This window comes from Narcine bancroftii, chromosome 7 (genome assembly GCF_036971445.1).
Source record: "Narcine bancroftii isolate sNarBan1 chromosome 7, sNarBan1.hap1, whole genome shotgun sequence".
NCBI lineage: Eukaryota > Metazoa > Chordata > Chondrichthyes > Torpediniformes > Narcinidae > Narcine > Narcine bancroftii.
Genome location: NC_091475.1, coordinates 180,514,429 through 180,528,126, shown reverse-complemented (window position 1 = coordinate 180,528,126; position 13,698 = coordinate 180,514,429). Strand labels below are relative to the sequence as shown.

The 13,698-nt window shown below is 39.0% G+C and overlaps 1 protein-coding gene across 1 annotated transcript in view; it reads right to left on the bottom strand.

Annotated features, from left to right (window-relative positions):
* wdr95 (WD40 repeat domain 95) overlaps nt 1-13,191 on the bottom strand; it is a 158,042-nt gene extending 144,851 nt beyond the window's left edge. Inside the window, exons 1-2 of the mRNA XM_069891576.1 lie at nt 13,073-13,191; nt 4,109-4,388 (exon numbers count right to left, since the gene is read on the bottom strand). Coding sequence (XP_069747677.1) covers nt 4,109-4,388; nt 13,073-13,140 — 348 coding nt within the window. The 5' untranslated portion in view covers nt 13,141-13,191. The remainder of the gene's footprint in view (nt 1-4,108; nt 4,389-13,072) is intronic.
* Nucleotides 13,192-13,698: the final 507 nt, after the last annotated feature.

The following is a 13,698-nucleotide window of genomic DNA, read 5'->3' as shown; positions in this document are numbered from 1 at the left end:
CGAGTTCTTTCATCTGTTGCTTTTCAAAACAATAATCCGTTAGTGAAGTCTCTATAGGCACTACCCAAAACTTTTGCAAAGGCATTTGGAGCCGACCTGTCTATATCTATATACAACATAAAACACAACATAATCTGTCACATTAATCTTCTGAGAATCAGTCTCTGATATTAAAAGTTGTGCTCCACAATCCAATTTAACTGAAATGTATATGTTCGGCTCTGAATCATGGGTCCTTTACCGGCATCACCTACGGCTCCTAGAACGCTTCCACCAGCGTTGTCTCCGCTCCATCCTCAACATTCATTGGAGCGACTTCATCTCCAACATCGAAGTACTCGAGATGGCAGAGGCCGACAGCATCGAATCCATGCTGCTGAAGATCAAACTGCGCTGGGTAGGTCACGTCTCCAGAATGGAGGACCATCGCCTTCCCAAGATCGTGTTGTATGGCGAGCTCTCCACTGGCTACTGAGACAGAGGTGCACCAAAGAAGAGGTACAAGGACTGCCGAAAGAAATCTCTTGGTGCCTGCCACATTGACCACCGCCAGTGGGCTGATATCGCCTCAAACCGTGCATCTTGGCGCCTCACAGTTCGGCGGGCAGCAACCTCCTTTGAAGAAGACTGCAGAGCCCACCTCACTGTCAAAAGACAAAGGAGGAAAAACCCAACACCCAACCCACCAATTTTCCCTTACAACCGTGTCTGCCTGTCCCGCATTGGACTTGTCAGCCACAAACGAGCCTGCAGCTGACGTGGACATTTACCCCTCCATAAATCTTCATCCGCGAAGCCAAGCCAAAGAAAGATATATGTCATTCACTTTTAATCTCAAAATCCATTGTCTGTTTTCATATACATAGAATTCTTCTATTTCCATTTCATCTACCTCACGAACCTTGCATTGTTGCACTTGATTCCTACAGCAATGGGCATAATGGTTGATTTTGTTGCATATATTGCATTTTTACCATATGCTAGATACTTTTTTTGGTAGGTGTTATGTACCGCAAAGATGACATGGCTTTCGATTGTCCCTTTCACTTTTGTTCGCTGGCCATGCCTCCCTTTCCACTTTCGAGCATTTTATTGAACGGTTCATGTCTGTTCTTGCTCACTGCATCCACATTGCAGCTAGTTTCACTGAACAGATTTTTGCCTGCAAATTTTACAGTTTCTACAGCCCTACAGAGGGCTATCCATGTCTAGATTTTGCTCACTTAGCAGTCTTTCCCTTAGACTATTATCTGGAATACCACACACAAGTCTGTCTTTCATCAGCGAGTCAGTCAGTCCACCAAATTCATGTGTTTTGCTTCTGTTTCTCAATTCAGTCACATACTTATCAATACTTTCTTCCGTTTTCTGTACACGTGAAAAATCTGTGCCTCTCAAATGTCACATTACTTTTAGGTATGCAGAATGCCTCAAACTGTTCCATTATTTTTTTACAGTTTCATTTTATCTCCTTCAGCAGCAAATGTGAAGTTACTATACACTTCCAGGCCTTCATCACCCATGATAGGCAAGAAAACTGACACTTTCACTTTATCACTTTTCTAGTCAGCTCCGACTACCAATAAATACAATCCAAAAATGCTGTTTAAATCTGTTCCAATTTTCAGCCACATTACCTGTCAGCTGAAGTTTTGCTGGTGGATGTAATCCTTCCATTTTTCACTTTGTTAGCTTCTCTTCACTGATTAGTTGCTGACTTTAGATTTTACCTTTTAAAGTATTTCCTTTTAATTTCCTTCATCCCACTTCTGGCACCACGTTTCATCCTGCATTTGTATGTGTGAGTTTTTAGACAACATATAGATGAAGGAAAAGGTTCTTTAAAGTTGTTGTAAACAGCACCATGAGGCTGCAAGACTCCATTACAGATCTTGCATGTTGTCTCTTGCTCTGTGTCAGCCTCTGCAGCCAAGTCTAATCAAACAGGAACTATAATCAAGGCCTTGCTAGTGGCCATGCAAACATGATCACTATCATTACAGTGCTGAACAATTTAAACTAATGGAAACAAAAGTAGAATGGTTCACTGAGCAGTTTAGCAAATCACTATACAAGCTTTACATCCTGATAGTAAGTTTATAAATCTGCAATGTCTTGTACAATATTCCTCTGTTGAACATTTCAATTCAGGCATTGAAATAGATGTAAATTTCTTGGCTGTATTTTAATTCTAACCCCTTCCCCACCCCCATCTGAATTGGCAACAGTTACAAAGTGAGAAATGTGGAATAACAGATCAACTTTAAATCGCTTTTGTAATTGCAGTTATATTAGCAGGAGATAATGTTCAACGTTCAAATTTCTTGTCATTCATGATATCACATACAACCCTGAGATTCCTTTTCCTGCAGGTGAGGCAGAATTTATTGGTGGTGCAAAAAAAATTGCACTCAACATAAAGAAATGTAAACAAACTGAACTGTGCAATACAGAGAGGAAAAAAATCAAAGTGCAAAAGTGAGAGTCCTTAAATGAGTCCCTGATGAGTTTGTTGTTGAGGAGTCTGATGGTGGAGGGGTGGAAGCTATTCCTGAACCTGGTAGTGCAAGACTTGTGGCATCTATACCTCTTTCCTGATAGTAGCAACGAGAACAGAGGGTGTGCTGGGTAATGTGGATCCTTGATAATCGCTGGTGCTCTCTGATGGTAGAGTTCCTGTAGATGGTGGGGAGTGTTTTGCCTGTTATGTCTTTATGCTCAAGAAACTTGGTGTCCCCATACCAGACCATAATAAAGCCGGTCAGCACAATTTCCATCATACATCTGTAAAGATTTGCCAGGGTGTCCAATTGTCATATCAAGCCTCTGCAAACTCCTGAGGAAGGAGGTACTGACATGCTTTCTTCATGCTGACATTAGCAATGTGGTTTTCAAACTGACCCCCTAAATTCATATTCCACCTTAAGCAATCCTTATCCACAAGTGCTCTGTGATTGGTAAGAGATTGCTTAATGTGGTATGTGAGTGGGAAGGGAAGGTTGAGAATCACTGCTCTAGACCCAATTGTTACTGAAATATTTTGCTTGAGAAATAGTCATTGGCCCATTTCCTTTGGAGAAATGAAACAGTGCACATAATGAGTCAACTGAGTACAATTAAAACAGGTTTTCCAAGTGTTTTCTTCCCACTCGCATACTAACCTTCAGCAATCCCTTACTAATCACAGAGCACTTATGGCATTGGGATTACTTAAGGTGGAACGTGAGTTTGGGGGCAGTTTGAAAACCACTGCATTAGTGTGTTGGATCCAGGAAAGATCCTCCAAGATAGTGACACTCAAGAACTTAAATTTGCTCACCCTCTCCACCTCTGATCCCCCAATGATCACTGGATCGTACCCCTCTGGTTTTAACTGGATTAAAAGGAGAGATGGCAATTCCTTCATATTTATTTTTGCATCAGATAAAATCATTTAATGGTTGTAGCCAAACCTGCAGCAAGGCAGCATTTACCAAAACCAACATTAAATGAGCTATATAGCTATTCTATAAAGGTAGCTTTGAAATCTTCAAAGCTAAAAATAAATTCAAAATCCCCAAATCCCCTACTGAGGGATAATGTGAGGTTTTATGAATGCTGTGACATGATGGAAGAGTGAATATTATTTGCTGATGTATAACTGAGCTTGTGTGCTCTGGTTGCCCACAAGACCCAGAGATCCATCACAAAGTCACAATCTTGGCTCTGCTTCCAAGCAGTGATGTGATCCAGGTCTACTACATGTTTTAAGGGAAGCAACAGGGCCACGTTGATTCAATTTGGCAGCTTCATTTGATACCCCACCTCAAAGGCATAACTTCCCATTGTCCCAAGTCCGACCAGTCCAGGCATTCAACTTGAAAGCTAATACAGGGATTCTCTAATAGAGCATCAGCCCATGCGCTGCAATGATCTAGTGAATACTCATCACCATTCAACCCGTGCTAACTGTAAAGTAGAAAGACTTGCAACAGATTCTATATGGTAGAATTTTTCTATAGGCGAAAAAACTAGAAATGGGAATGTAGGCCCATAACCATAAATCAAGTTAAACAGAGAATATTTATTTAGTGACAAAAATTCATGAACTTTTTAAAGATTTTCTTACCTTGGCCCTTCTCAGGCTTTTTAAGGTCTCCCCAAACTTCTGAATATTTTCATTCGTTGCCACATTCTGGCTGAGTCCCACTGAGTGGCGTCTGTGACATTGTTTCAAAGGCTCCTTCTCCAACCACTCTGGGCACTCATTCTGTCCCACCTCTGAAAGGCAACCAATGGGGCTAAGACCGGCTCTGGCTTCTGGAATGGATGTTCTTGCCTGCTGTCTCGTGGAACTAGCCCTGGAACTTGTAGTCTTTGCAGTAACAGGTCTTAGATTACGGAAAATGCTGAAATGCAATATTAACTCATTAAATGAGCAATCATATTCTGCTGAATTAATATTTTCTTCATGACATAATATCTGCCAAGTCACAGAAAACAAGATGCTGATACTGTTAAATCATTGAGGGATTGAACTGATGTTTCTTTAGGTTCTGATAATACTAGACAATGAAGATTGTGCCTCTTGAACACTTTTGGGTGCATTTTATGGATTTTTGACTGCTGATCATTAAAATTTTCCAATCATACCATTATTTTAGATATAACCAGTTTTTGTGATTTCCTGTCATATTATGTCTACTAGAATATTGTCACAAAGCAAGCTGCTTTGCCCATATGTTGCCCACAAAGCAAGCTGCTTTGGTCTGTCAAGCATGCTTGGGCATGTACTCAGTGAAGGTGCTATGCAAATGTTGTCTTAGACCTTGGGCATGCTTTATCACAATAGATGCAGACTATAAAATCAGCCACACATACAGATGCTCTGCATTACATTGATGTTACATTGAACACATGTTGATGCACGTTTGTCAGGCAATACACAAGAGCATAAGAAATAGGAGCAGGTATAGCCCATTAAGCCTGATCCTCCATTCAATAAGATCATGGTTGATCTGATCATTACCTCAACTCCATCTACCTACCTTTTCCCCCCATATCCCTCAATTCCTTTTTTATGGAAAAAGGATAAAATGTAAACATGGTGAGGGTACTTATCATCTTCAGGAAGATTCAATAGAGCAGAAATGTCTCGTCAATGTCACATTGTACATTCCATGTGCCAAAAAAAAAGTGACAAGGAGGTCTCGCGAGAGCTGGCCTTGGTGACCACCATGTTACATTTGGCTTCAGCCTTTTAATAAATTGAGAGCGAATGGGTGGACAGAGCAAATTAGAAATGGGTTCTTTGTATGGTGGGGGTAGCACTGGCAGAGAGGGTGCTGACAGGGGGAGAAATCGGACTCTGTCTAGGCGAATAGTGTCTCTATCTATGCTAATCATGCTACCTCCCATGCACCATTTCTAGTCATCAGGGGAGTTGCGGGGACCACCAGGGGCTTGGCTGAAGAAAACTTTTTTTCATTATCGGAGAAGGACTTTTCTGACTTTAATAGAAACAGCTCAGTAGTTAACCCCCCCCCCAAGTTGCACTCCACTTCAAGTGGCGCCCAGTGCACATGCCATACCTTAGATACACCTCTTTTTTTTTCACAACTTTATTTATTCGTTCAACAAGGTTATTACATACAGTAAAAAAAAAGTACATATTGTGAACATTAAAGTTTTTTTTAATTTACAAAAAAAAAGAAAAAAAAAACCCACCCCCTCCCCCTCTCAGCCAGCTCTCTTTAGGAGAGCCAAAAAGAAAAACTAATATATAAATTAAAATATATTTACTAAAATCTAATCAAAGTAAATTTAAATGTAAATATTCTGAATATAAAGACCACTTAAGAAAAAAAAATAATTATCATGTAAGACAAACGTGATTTTTTTCCATTACCAAACAAGTTTTCATCTCATTATGCCATCAACTAATTATTTGACCTCTCAAGTAAGCTTTCATACTATCCCACAACATAAATTTACTCTGAACAGAATTAACATTCTCTTCCAAGAAAAAAATTGATTTGTTTTTTTTTTAATTCAATAAATTCCGGTTTTTTTTAAACCACATCGTATTGAATCTCCAACGATAAGCTGCACTATTTTTTTCAGATCTCTCATAAGTAAAATACAACAAGGAATGATCTGAAATGAACCTACTTTTATATTCTGCTTACAATATTTTCCCCTGTAAATGTGCCGATACTTAAAAAAATCAATTCTAGAAAAAGATTCATGTCGAAATGAATAAAAAGAGAAATCCTTCTCTGTTGGGTTGAGATGTCGCCAAATGTCCACTAAATTAAGATCTTTCATCAAAGCTCAAATTTGAATTGCCATTTCAGATTTTTTAACATTTTTTTGGAAATTTATCTAATAAAGGTTCCAAAACACAGTTGAAATCTCCTCCAACCAAAATGTTTTCATTAGCTTGTCCCAGAAGCAAAAATGCATCAGAAATAAATGCTTCATCATCTACATTCAGTGGATAAATGTTAAGTCCAAAATTCATTAAAAATCTTACGATTCAATTTAAGAATACATCCTGCATTCATTTCCATTGATTGTAATTCAAAAGATAAATTTTTATGTATTAAAATTGCTATTCACTTAGCTTTAGAGTTAAATGAAGAAAAAAAAACATGTCCAACCCAGTACCTCTTCAATTTCATACTTTCTTTTTCATTCAAATGTGTCTCTTGTAAAATTTTCATCTTTTTGATACATGCCAAAACTCTTACACTTGATCGGGTTGTTTAATCCCTGAACATTAAAAGTAGCAAACTTCAAATTACTAAATACCAAAAATAATCACAAAATTAATAATAACAAAGAAAAACATTTTTTTTTAATATATATATATATATATATATATATATATAACCCCCAAATTAAAATATATAGGCCCACCAAATAAAAATATTCGTTCATAAGAAGAAAAAAACAACAACAAAAAACCACCAAAAGGTAGTAACTCCCTAAAAAAAAACTGGGTGTGGATTACCCACTAGTGACTGATGACTAACAAAGAAATTAGTGCTTCCTCCCCAGCCAGCCAATCAAAAATATTAACATATTACGAAAAAAATTTTCAGCCTTGAGATTCCAGTCCAGATGGTGAACTCATTTCAAGAGTAGATGAACTCTTTCCATTCCCGTTCTTTCCATTTCTGCCATTTTTCCCCATTTCCAAGACCATCAGATTTTCTTTTAGGAGATAATGGTGGACTTCTTTGTCCTCTGACATCTGGTAGCAAATTAGCAAAAACCATTGCCTCATGTTCATTCTCAAAGTATTGAGACTGATAGTTTCCGTAAAACACTTTCAACACAGCAGGGTAACGAAAAACAAATTTGTAACCTTTACGCCATAAAACGTCTTTGACTGGATTAAATTCACGTTGACGTCTAATAACATCTTGACTCAAATCAGGGTAGAAGAAAACTCTACTATTCTGAATCATCATTAGAGCTTGCCTTTGTCTTGCATTTTGAACTGCAAGTCAAAGAATTGTCTCTCTATCCAAACAACGAACTATCACAGCTCTTGGAGGTTGGCCAGGTAAAGGTGTTCTTCTTAAAGCTCTATGTGCTCTTTCCAATACCAATCCATCAGGAAAAGACTCTTCCCCCAACATCTGGGGAATCCAATTTTTAAAAAATTTGACAGGATCTTAACCTTCTATATCTTGTGGTGAACCCACAATTTTCACGTTATTTCTTCTGCTTTGATTTTCCAAATAGTCTATTTTTTTTGTTAATCCTCTTTCCCGGGCTCCTAAATCTTTAACTGATTTTTCCACCTTTATTATTGTTTCTGTATTGGATTGTACCTGTTGTTTACATTCAGAAAAGGAAGCTTCAAATTTTTTTTAAGTTTTCCCAATTTTCTGCCTTAACAACAATCAAGTCTGAACTCATATCAGTATTCATTTGAACCAGCTGATTCAATTGACCAGTAATGATATCCAAATAAGAAGCAATACCTTCAAACATCATGCAAACAGGTTGAGATGCAATTTGGAATGCAGGATCCGGTTCCACAATTTGTAACCCACTTTCTTCCAGCTCTTCTTCCATTTCCTGTATAGTGGTAGATTAAGGTAAGTCCTCTTCTGGTTATACTTCAAAAGGCAGCATTCTAATCGTTTTGCTGCGAGTTTGGACACCCAACGATGACCCACCCCGACTTCCTCAGGGGGTCGTCGCTGTCCTCCCCCCACAGACCATTTTTTAAATAAAATTACAGAATCCTCCGTAATTAGCAACACTACTCAAACCCCCAGTCACTATAGACTGTGTGTCTAACGTCACAGCTCTCTTCCTCCGCGCTCCCATCTCTTCCAACAGGGTTATTCTTTGTGGCAAGCCTCCAAGCTCGTGCCCAAATTCTCGGGAGCGCGCTTCTTCTTCCACAAAATGGGTCAAACCAGCGCCATCTTGAGACTGGTGAGTGGCTGTTACTTTAACTTTTGTCGCCACCGGCAATCGCTGAAGCTTGGGGATCGCTGAAATCAAGTCCGAGGGTGTTTCAGGTCGTTTAGGCCCCAAATCTTCTGGACTCTGAAACCGTATTTTCTTTTGTAACTGAGACTTAGTTTTTTTTTTACATTAGTAGCCATAATGGCTCTCCAAAATATCAAACTAAAAATTAAAATTTTAAAATTAAAAATAAAGGGTTAAAAAACTGGTAATTAAAAGTCTGACCAGAGAGGGAAGGGATTACACGTCTAGTCTCCACGCCATCTCGCCATGCCCCCCCAGATACACCTCTGAAGACACAGCATGACTGAACTTATTAAGAAACCCTATGAGGTCTACTTCAGTTGTAAAATTGGTGAGCAAGACAAATCCTTGACTCCCCATATTTGTTGTACAACATGTGCAGTCAACCTGAGAGCTTGGTTCAGTATCATTATGTGATTAAGCAAGCTAAATTGAATAAAATTTAATTTAATGCTTCTCCAACTTCCTACATGATACAGCAAATCTAAAATTATCACAGGATCACAAGAAAAAGGAACAGAAGCAGGGCATTTGGCCCATCGAGTCTGCTCTGTGAAACCTCCCTGAGCTAAACTGTTCTCACATCTAGTTCCAAGTTCCAGCCTTGTCCCCATATCCCATGATATCCTGACTAATAAGATACCTATCAATTTCCTCTTTAAATTCCCCCAAAGATCATGCCTCCTCAGCTGCATGTGGCAACAAATTCCACAAATCCTCTGGCTAAAGAAATTTCTCCTCATCTCTGTTGTAAACTGGTACTTTTTAATTTGAAGATTGTGCCACCTTCTCCTGGAATCACCCAACTGGGGAAACACCTTATTTACATCCACTCTGTCCGATCCATTCATTATTCAAAATGTTTCGATGAAATCCCTTTTCATCCTTCTATATTGTAATGAATAGAGTCCAAGAGCCACTAAGTGTTCCTCGTATGTCAGCCTTCTTATTCCTGGAATAATTCTGGTAAACCTCCTCTGTACCCTCTCCAACTTTGCTATATCCTTTCTAAGATATGGGGCCCAAAACTGCACAAAGTACTTCAAATTAGGTCTCACCAAATACACTAAATCCACATCCTCTCCCTCATCCACCTTCCTTGAGATTTCCTCAACAATTCCATTAGGTTGGTCAGGCAGGATCTTCCCTTCATGAAACCATGCTGGCTTGGACCTATCATGACATACACCTGAAGTATTCCATAACCTCATCCTTGAGGATCAATTCCAATATCTTTCCAACTACGAAAGTCAGATTATAGGCCTATAATTTCCTTTCATCTGCCCCCCTCCTTTCTTAAACAGCGGAACTACATTTGTGACCTTCCAATCCTCAGGAACCATGCCTGATTCCATTGGAAAATCAATTGCGATTCCTCTACAATCTCCAATCTTCTTCAGAACCCATGGGTGCACCTCATCCAGTCCTGGAGACTAATCTACTTTTAGACCATTCAGGTTACTAAGTACCATCTCTCTTGTAATCCTGACTGCACTTAATTCAACTCCCAAGACCTTTTTAATATCAGGTATATTGCTAATGTCTTCCATTTAGTTCCTCTGCCAGCTCCTTGTCACCCATTATAATTTATCCAGCATCATTTTCAATTGGCCCTATATCTACCCTTGTCTCTCTTTTACTTTTTATATATTTGAAGAAACTCTTAGCATCCTTTTGTATGTTATTTGCCAATTTTATTTCATAATTCATCTTTTCTTTCCTAATGACTTTCTTTGTCTCTCTCTAAGTTTTTAAATATTTCCAGTCCTCTGGTTTTCCAGTAATTTTTGCTACCTTGTATGCCCTCCCTTTGCTTTACAGTTGTCTATCATAATCCTCAATTTTTTTTTCAGGAAGCAATTTTGAAAAAATTGTCCAGTGTAAGTTTTGTCTGCGAGGTTTTTTTTATGTCTTGTGGATCTTAAAGTCCATGTAGTTTAGATATTGGTGAAATGGTAGAAGCAATACTCCTGAAAATGAATTTGTCAAGAGCAAACACAAACCATTCAAAGAGATGATCGAGCCATGGTGCTTTACTCCTAAAGAATGACATACTATGAAGAAAGAAAAACAGAATTTCTGTAAATACTTAGTATTTGAGATAGAGTCTGAAGAAAATGCAACAGAAATGGTGTTTCCAGTCACTGATTTACATCAGAACTAACCTGAAACATCCACACAGTTGCTTTCTCCACAGATGATTCCTGACCTACAGACTATTTTCTGATTTTATTTCAGTTTTATAGCATCCTTAGTATTTTGCCCTCTTTCTATAAGAAACACTTGTCTGTTGGGTAGTTCCTATAAAAGGATACTGGAAAGAGAACCTCAGTGGCATTGGTTACACACCAAGTTTTGGGTACAACCAAAATGAGAAGTGGTGCTGTGAGGGGTTGTTAGACATGGGACATCCTTCAGGAATTATGTGGATATCAGGCATTAATACAATCATGAGCCAGTCTTTAAAATGTAAATGTCAATTGTGAGCAATAATCAATTTTGAAATTAAAGGACAATTTTGTAAACAATCAGTACAGCCAACAAAGCACAGGCTACCGGCCCACAGTAAGGGTTCGATCGAAATGTGCTTGCAAATTGACGTGACCATGATATGTTCTAGTATGCTTCAGCCAAACGCCATACAATGGGGCTATATCACTTGGCCTACATCAAATCAGGCTCCAGACACAATCAGAGTGAAACAGAAGTTTGCAGATGCTATAATTGTAGTAAAACACACAGAAATGTTGAAGGAACTTAGCTGGTCTCACAGCATCCATAGGAAGTAAAGATATATTACCAGCTCAGATCCAGAAATGCTGTAACATACCTTTACCTCCTATGGACACTACAAGACTGGCTGAGTTCCTCCAGCATTTCTGTGCATTTTTACCAGACACAGTCAGCCTTGTTATTTTCCATCATTATGAGGGAGATCCAAGGTGGTTCGAGGCCAAACTTAGCCCACAAACATGGTCACAAGCATATTGGGATATTTTGATACTCAGAGAGTCAGCCCTCACAATACTAATTTTGAATATCTGAGTTCTCAGTCTTCAGCTTTTGCTTCATCTATGTGAATTACTTTGTCCCAGCTAAAGCATTTGAACATTTAGCAGTGTCTTGTCAATGGCCACTGTGAATATATAATCCAAATTAAAAATTTGTTGGACTCAAAATGTTCAAATAAAAACATGATTTTAGCTGGTGACAATGCATTGAGTCACTTGCTGTCATCTTCTCCTCAACTGTCTCCAAGAGGACACCCGAATGTCATGATGAATAACAACATTTTATTTCTATCAACTTTAGTCTCCAGTGACTTGGTCACAAAAGTGCTGGGAAGAATAAATGCAACATCTACACCCAGGGAAGAAATTAACACTGAAGTCCTGTGACTATATTTCTGCAAATCTTGTTGCTATGGAAATATGGATTTCTGGTAGATGCTGCAAATGTGTTGAACACAGAAAGAGTCTGAAAAATAGCATTCAATTGACAACTGGCAAAGATAAAAGGGAGAATTTACAATGAGATTTGTTTTTTCACTTCTACATATTAGATAGACATCTCACTTGAAAGGCACAATTTCTAACAATCTGGCTCTTCCTCCTACTCTCCCGAGTATCAGCCTGATACAAAGCTTTTTGTGAACTTTAGTTCCAATGGGATATCATCTTGCAGCAGTAAAAGTGCCTCCCATTTCCCCTTCAGAATGTTCCAAAGAGTTACAACATTGAAGCACTTTAGCAGGCTTGTCACAAATGACAGGTAGCAAATACAGCAACCAGTTACACACAGAACAACATTATTGATGCTGAGGGTCAATACATGTTGACCTGGAAAAAGTTGGATTAACAATGGCACTAGAAAAGGGTACAAATACATGAATGAGGATTAGTGCAGGGTGATAGACTGGAATATGGATTTGTTAAACAGACATGACCCACACAAAACTGAAAACAGAATCCAGCAATAATTTGACAAATGCATGATTTGAGAACGATCTACGGGCAAGGAATACAGGTTCTTTGCAATGGATGAGAGTATATAGCACCTCGCTTTGTTACCAGACCCGAGGCCTGTGCTACTGTAGGAACTATGGCAACTGAGAAATTGGATTTCATACAAAATAGTTCTGGAATAAAATGTTGATACTGGTATCCACAAAACTGCTGAATAGCTATGAACCAGCTGACTTTTCCATCATGCAAACCACCAAAAGAAAATAAACAGTTCAGATCAACAGAATTATCAAGGGGAACCAGAGTAGTGGGACCTTCTCGCCTTGGTTTGAAGCTGCCTGGTGAATTGGAAATGACTGGAGGGTTTATGGCTGGTCAAGTGCTTGGAGATGAAAGTTTGCGAGAATTAGACTCGAACTCCTGGTGTCCTGACAACAGCAAAAAGAATCTAAACACGGAGTAAATAATTGACTAACATTTGCAATTCCCAAATCTACAGCTTTTGATGAGTTAAACAGCCGCTGAACGGACTTTAAAGCCTCCTGTGATGTGTTTATCATCGGCTACGAATATGTTTTCTATCACTAACGACGTGTGCGTTATTAAAGTACCTGGTGGTGGTGCAGGTTTCTAACTTCCCCGCCGCAGAGCTCGGCCGCACTTTCTTTCCCAATGGCATGGCTGCCTCCCGGATCTCCCCGAGAACTGGGGAACACTCAGCGAACCCGTCCCTTCACCACCTGCTGCCGGTGGGCGGCGCGTGGTCCTGGCCAACAACTCACCTGTGTTGAGCACGGGACCAAGAAACTCTTAAAGGGACATGCCCCAAAGTTGGCGCGAAGTCCTGTGGAGAGATTTGCGAGACAACTGGGTCAGAAGAGGTTGTTGGAACCGGATAAGGGCCAACTTGGTCAACCAGATGGGCAACTTGGTCTTTGCCATATAAAGAATGCTAGGTGACGTACTGAGTTTCTCCAGCAATTTTTTTGTGTAAACTACATTTTTTTTCAGATTTCAGATTTATTTTTTTAGAGTGCAAACGTGAAATCACATGAGATTCTTTTTCCACAATGACCACTTTATTGGTCGTGCAAAAAATATTGTACTCAACAAATAAAGAAATGTAAACAAACTTTATACATGTAAACAAACTGCTCAATCACAGCATCTGCAGATTTTCTTCTTTAACTCGATGATGACATAGTACTTCTGAAAGATATGAAAAATACGCTTTACC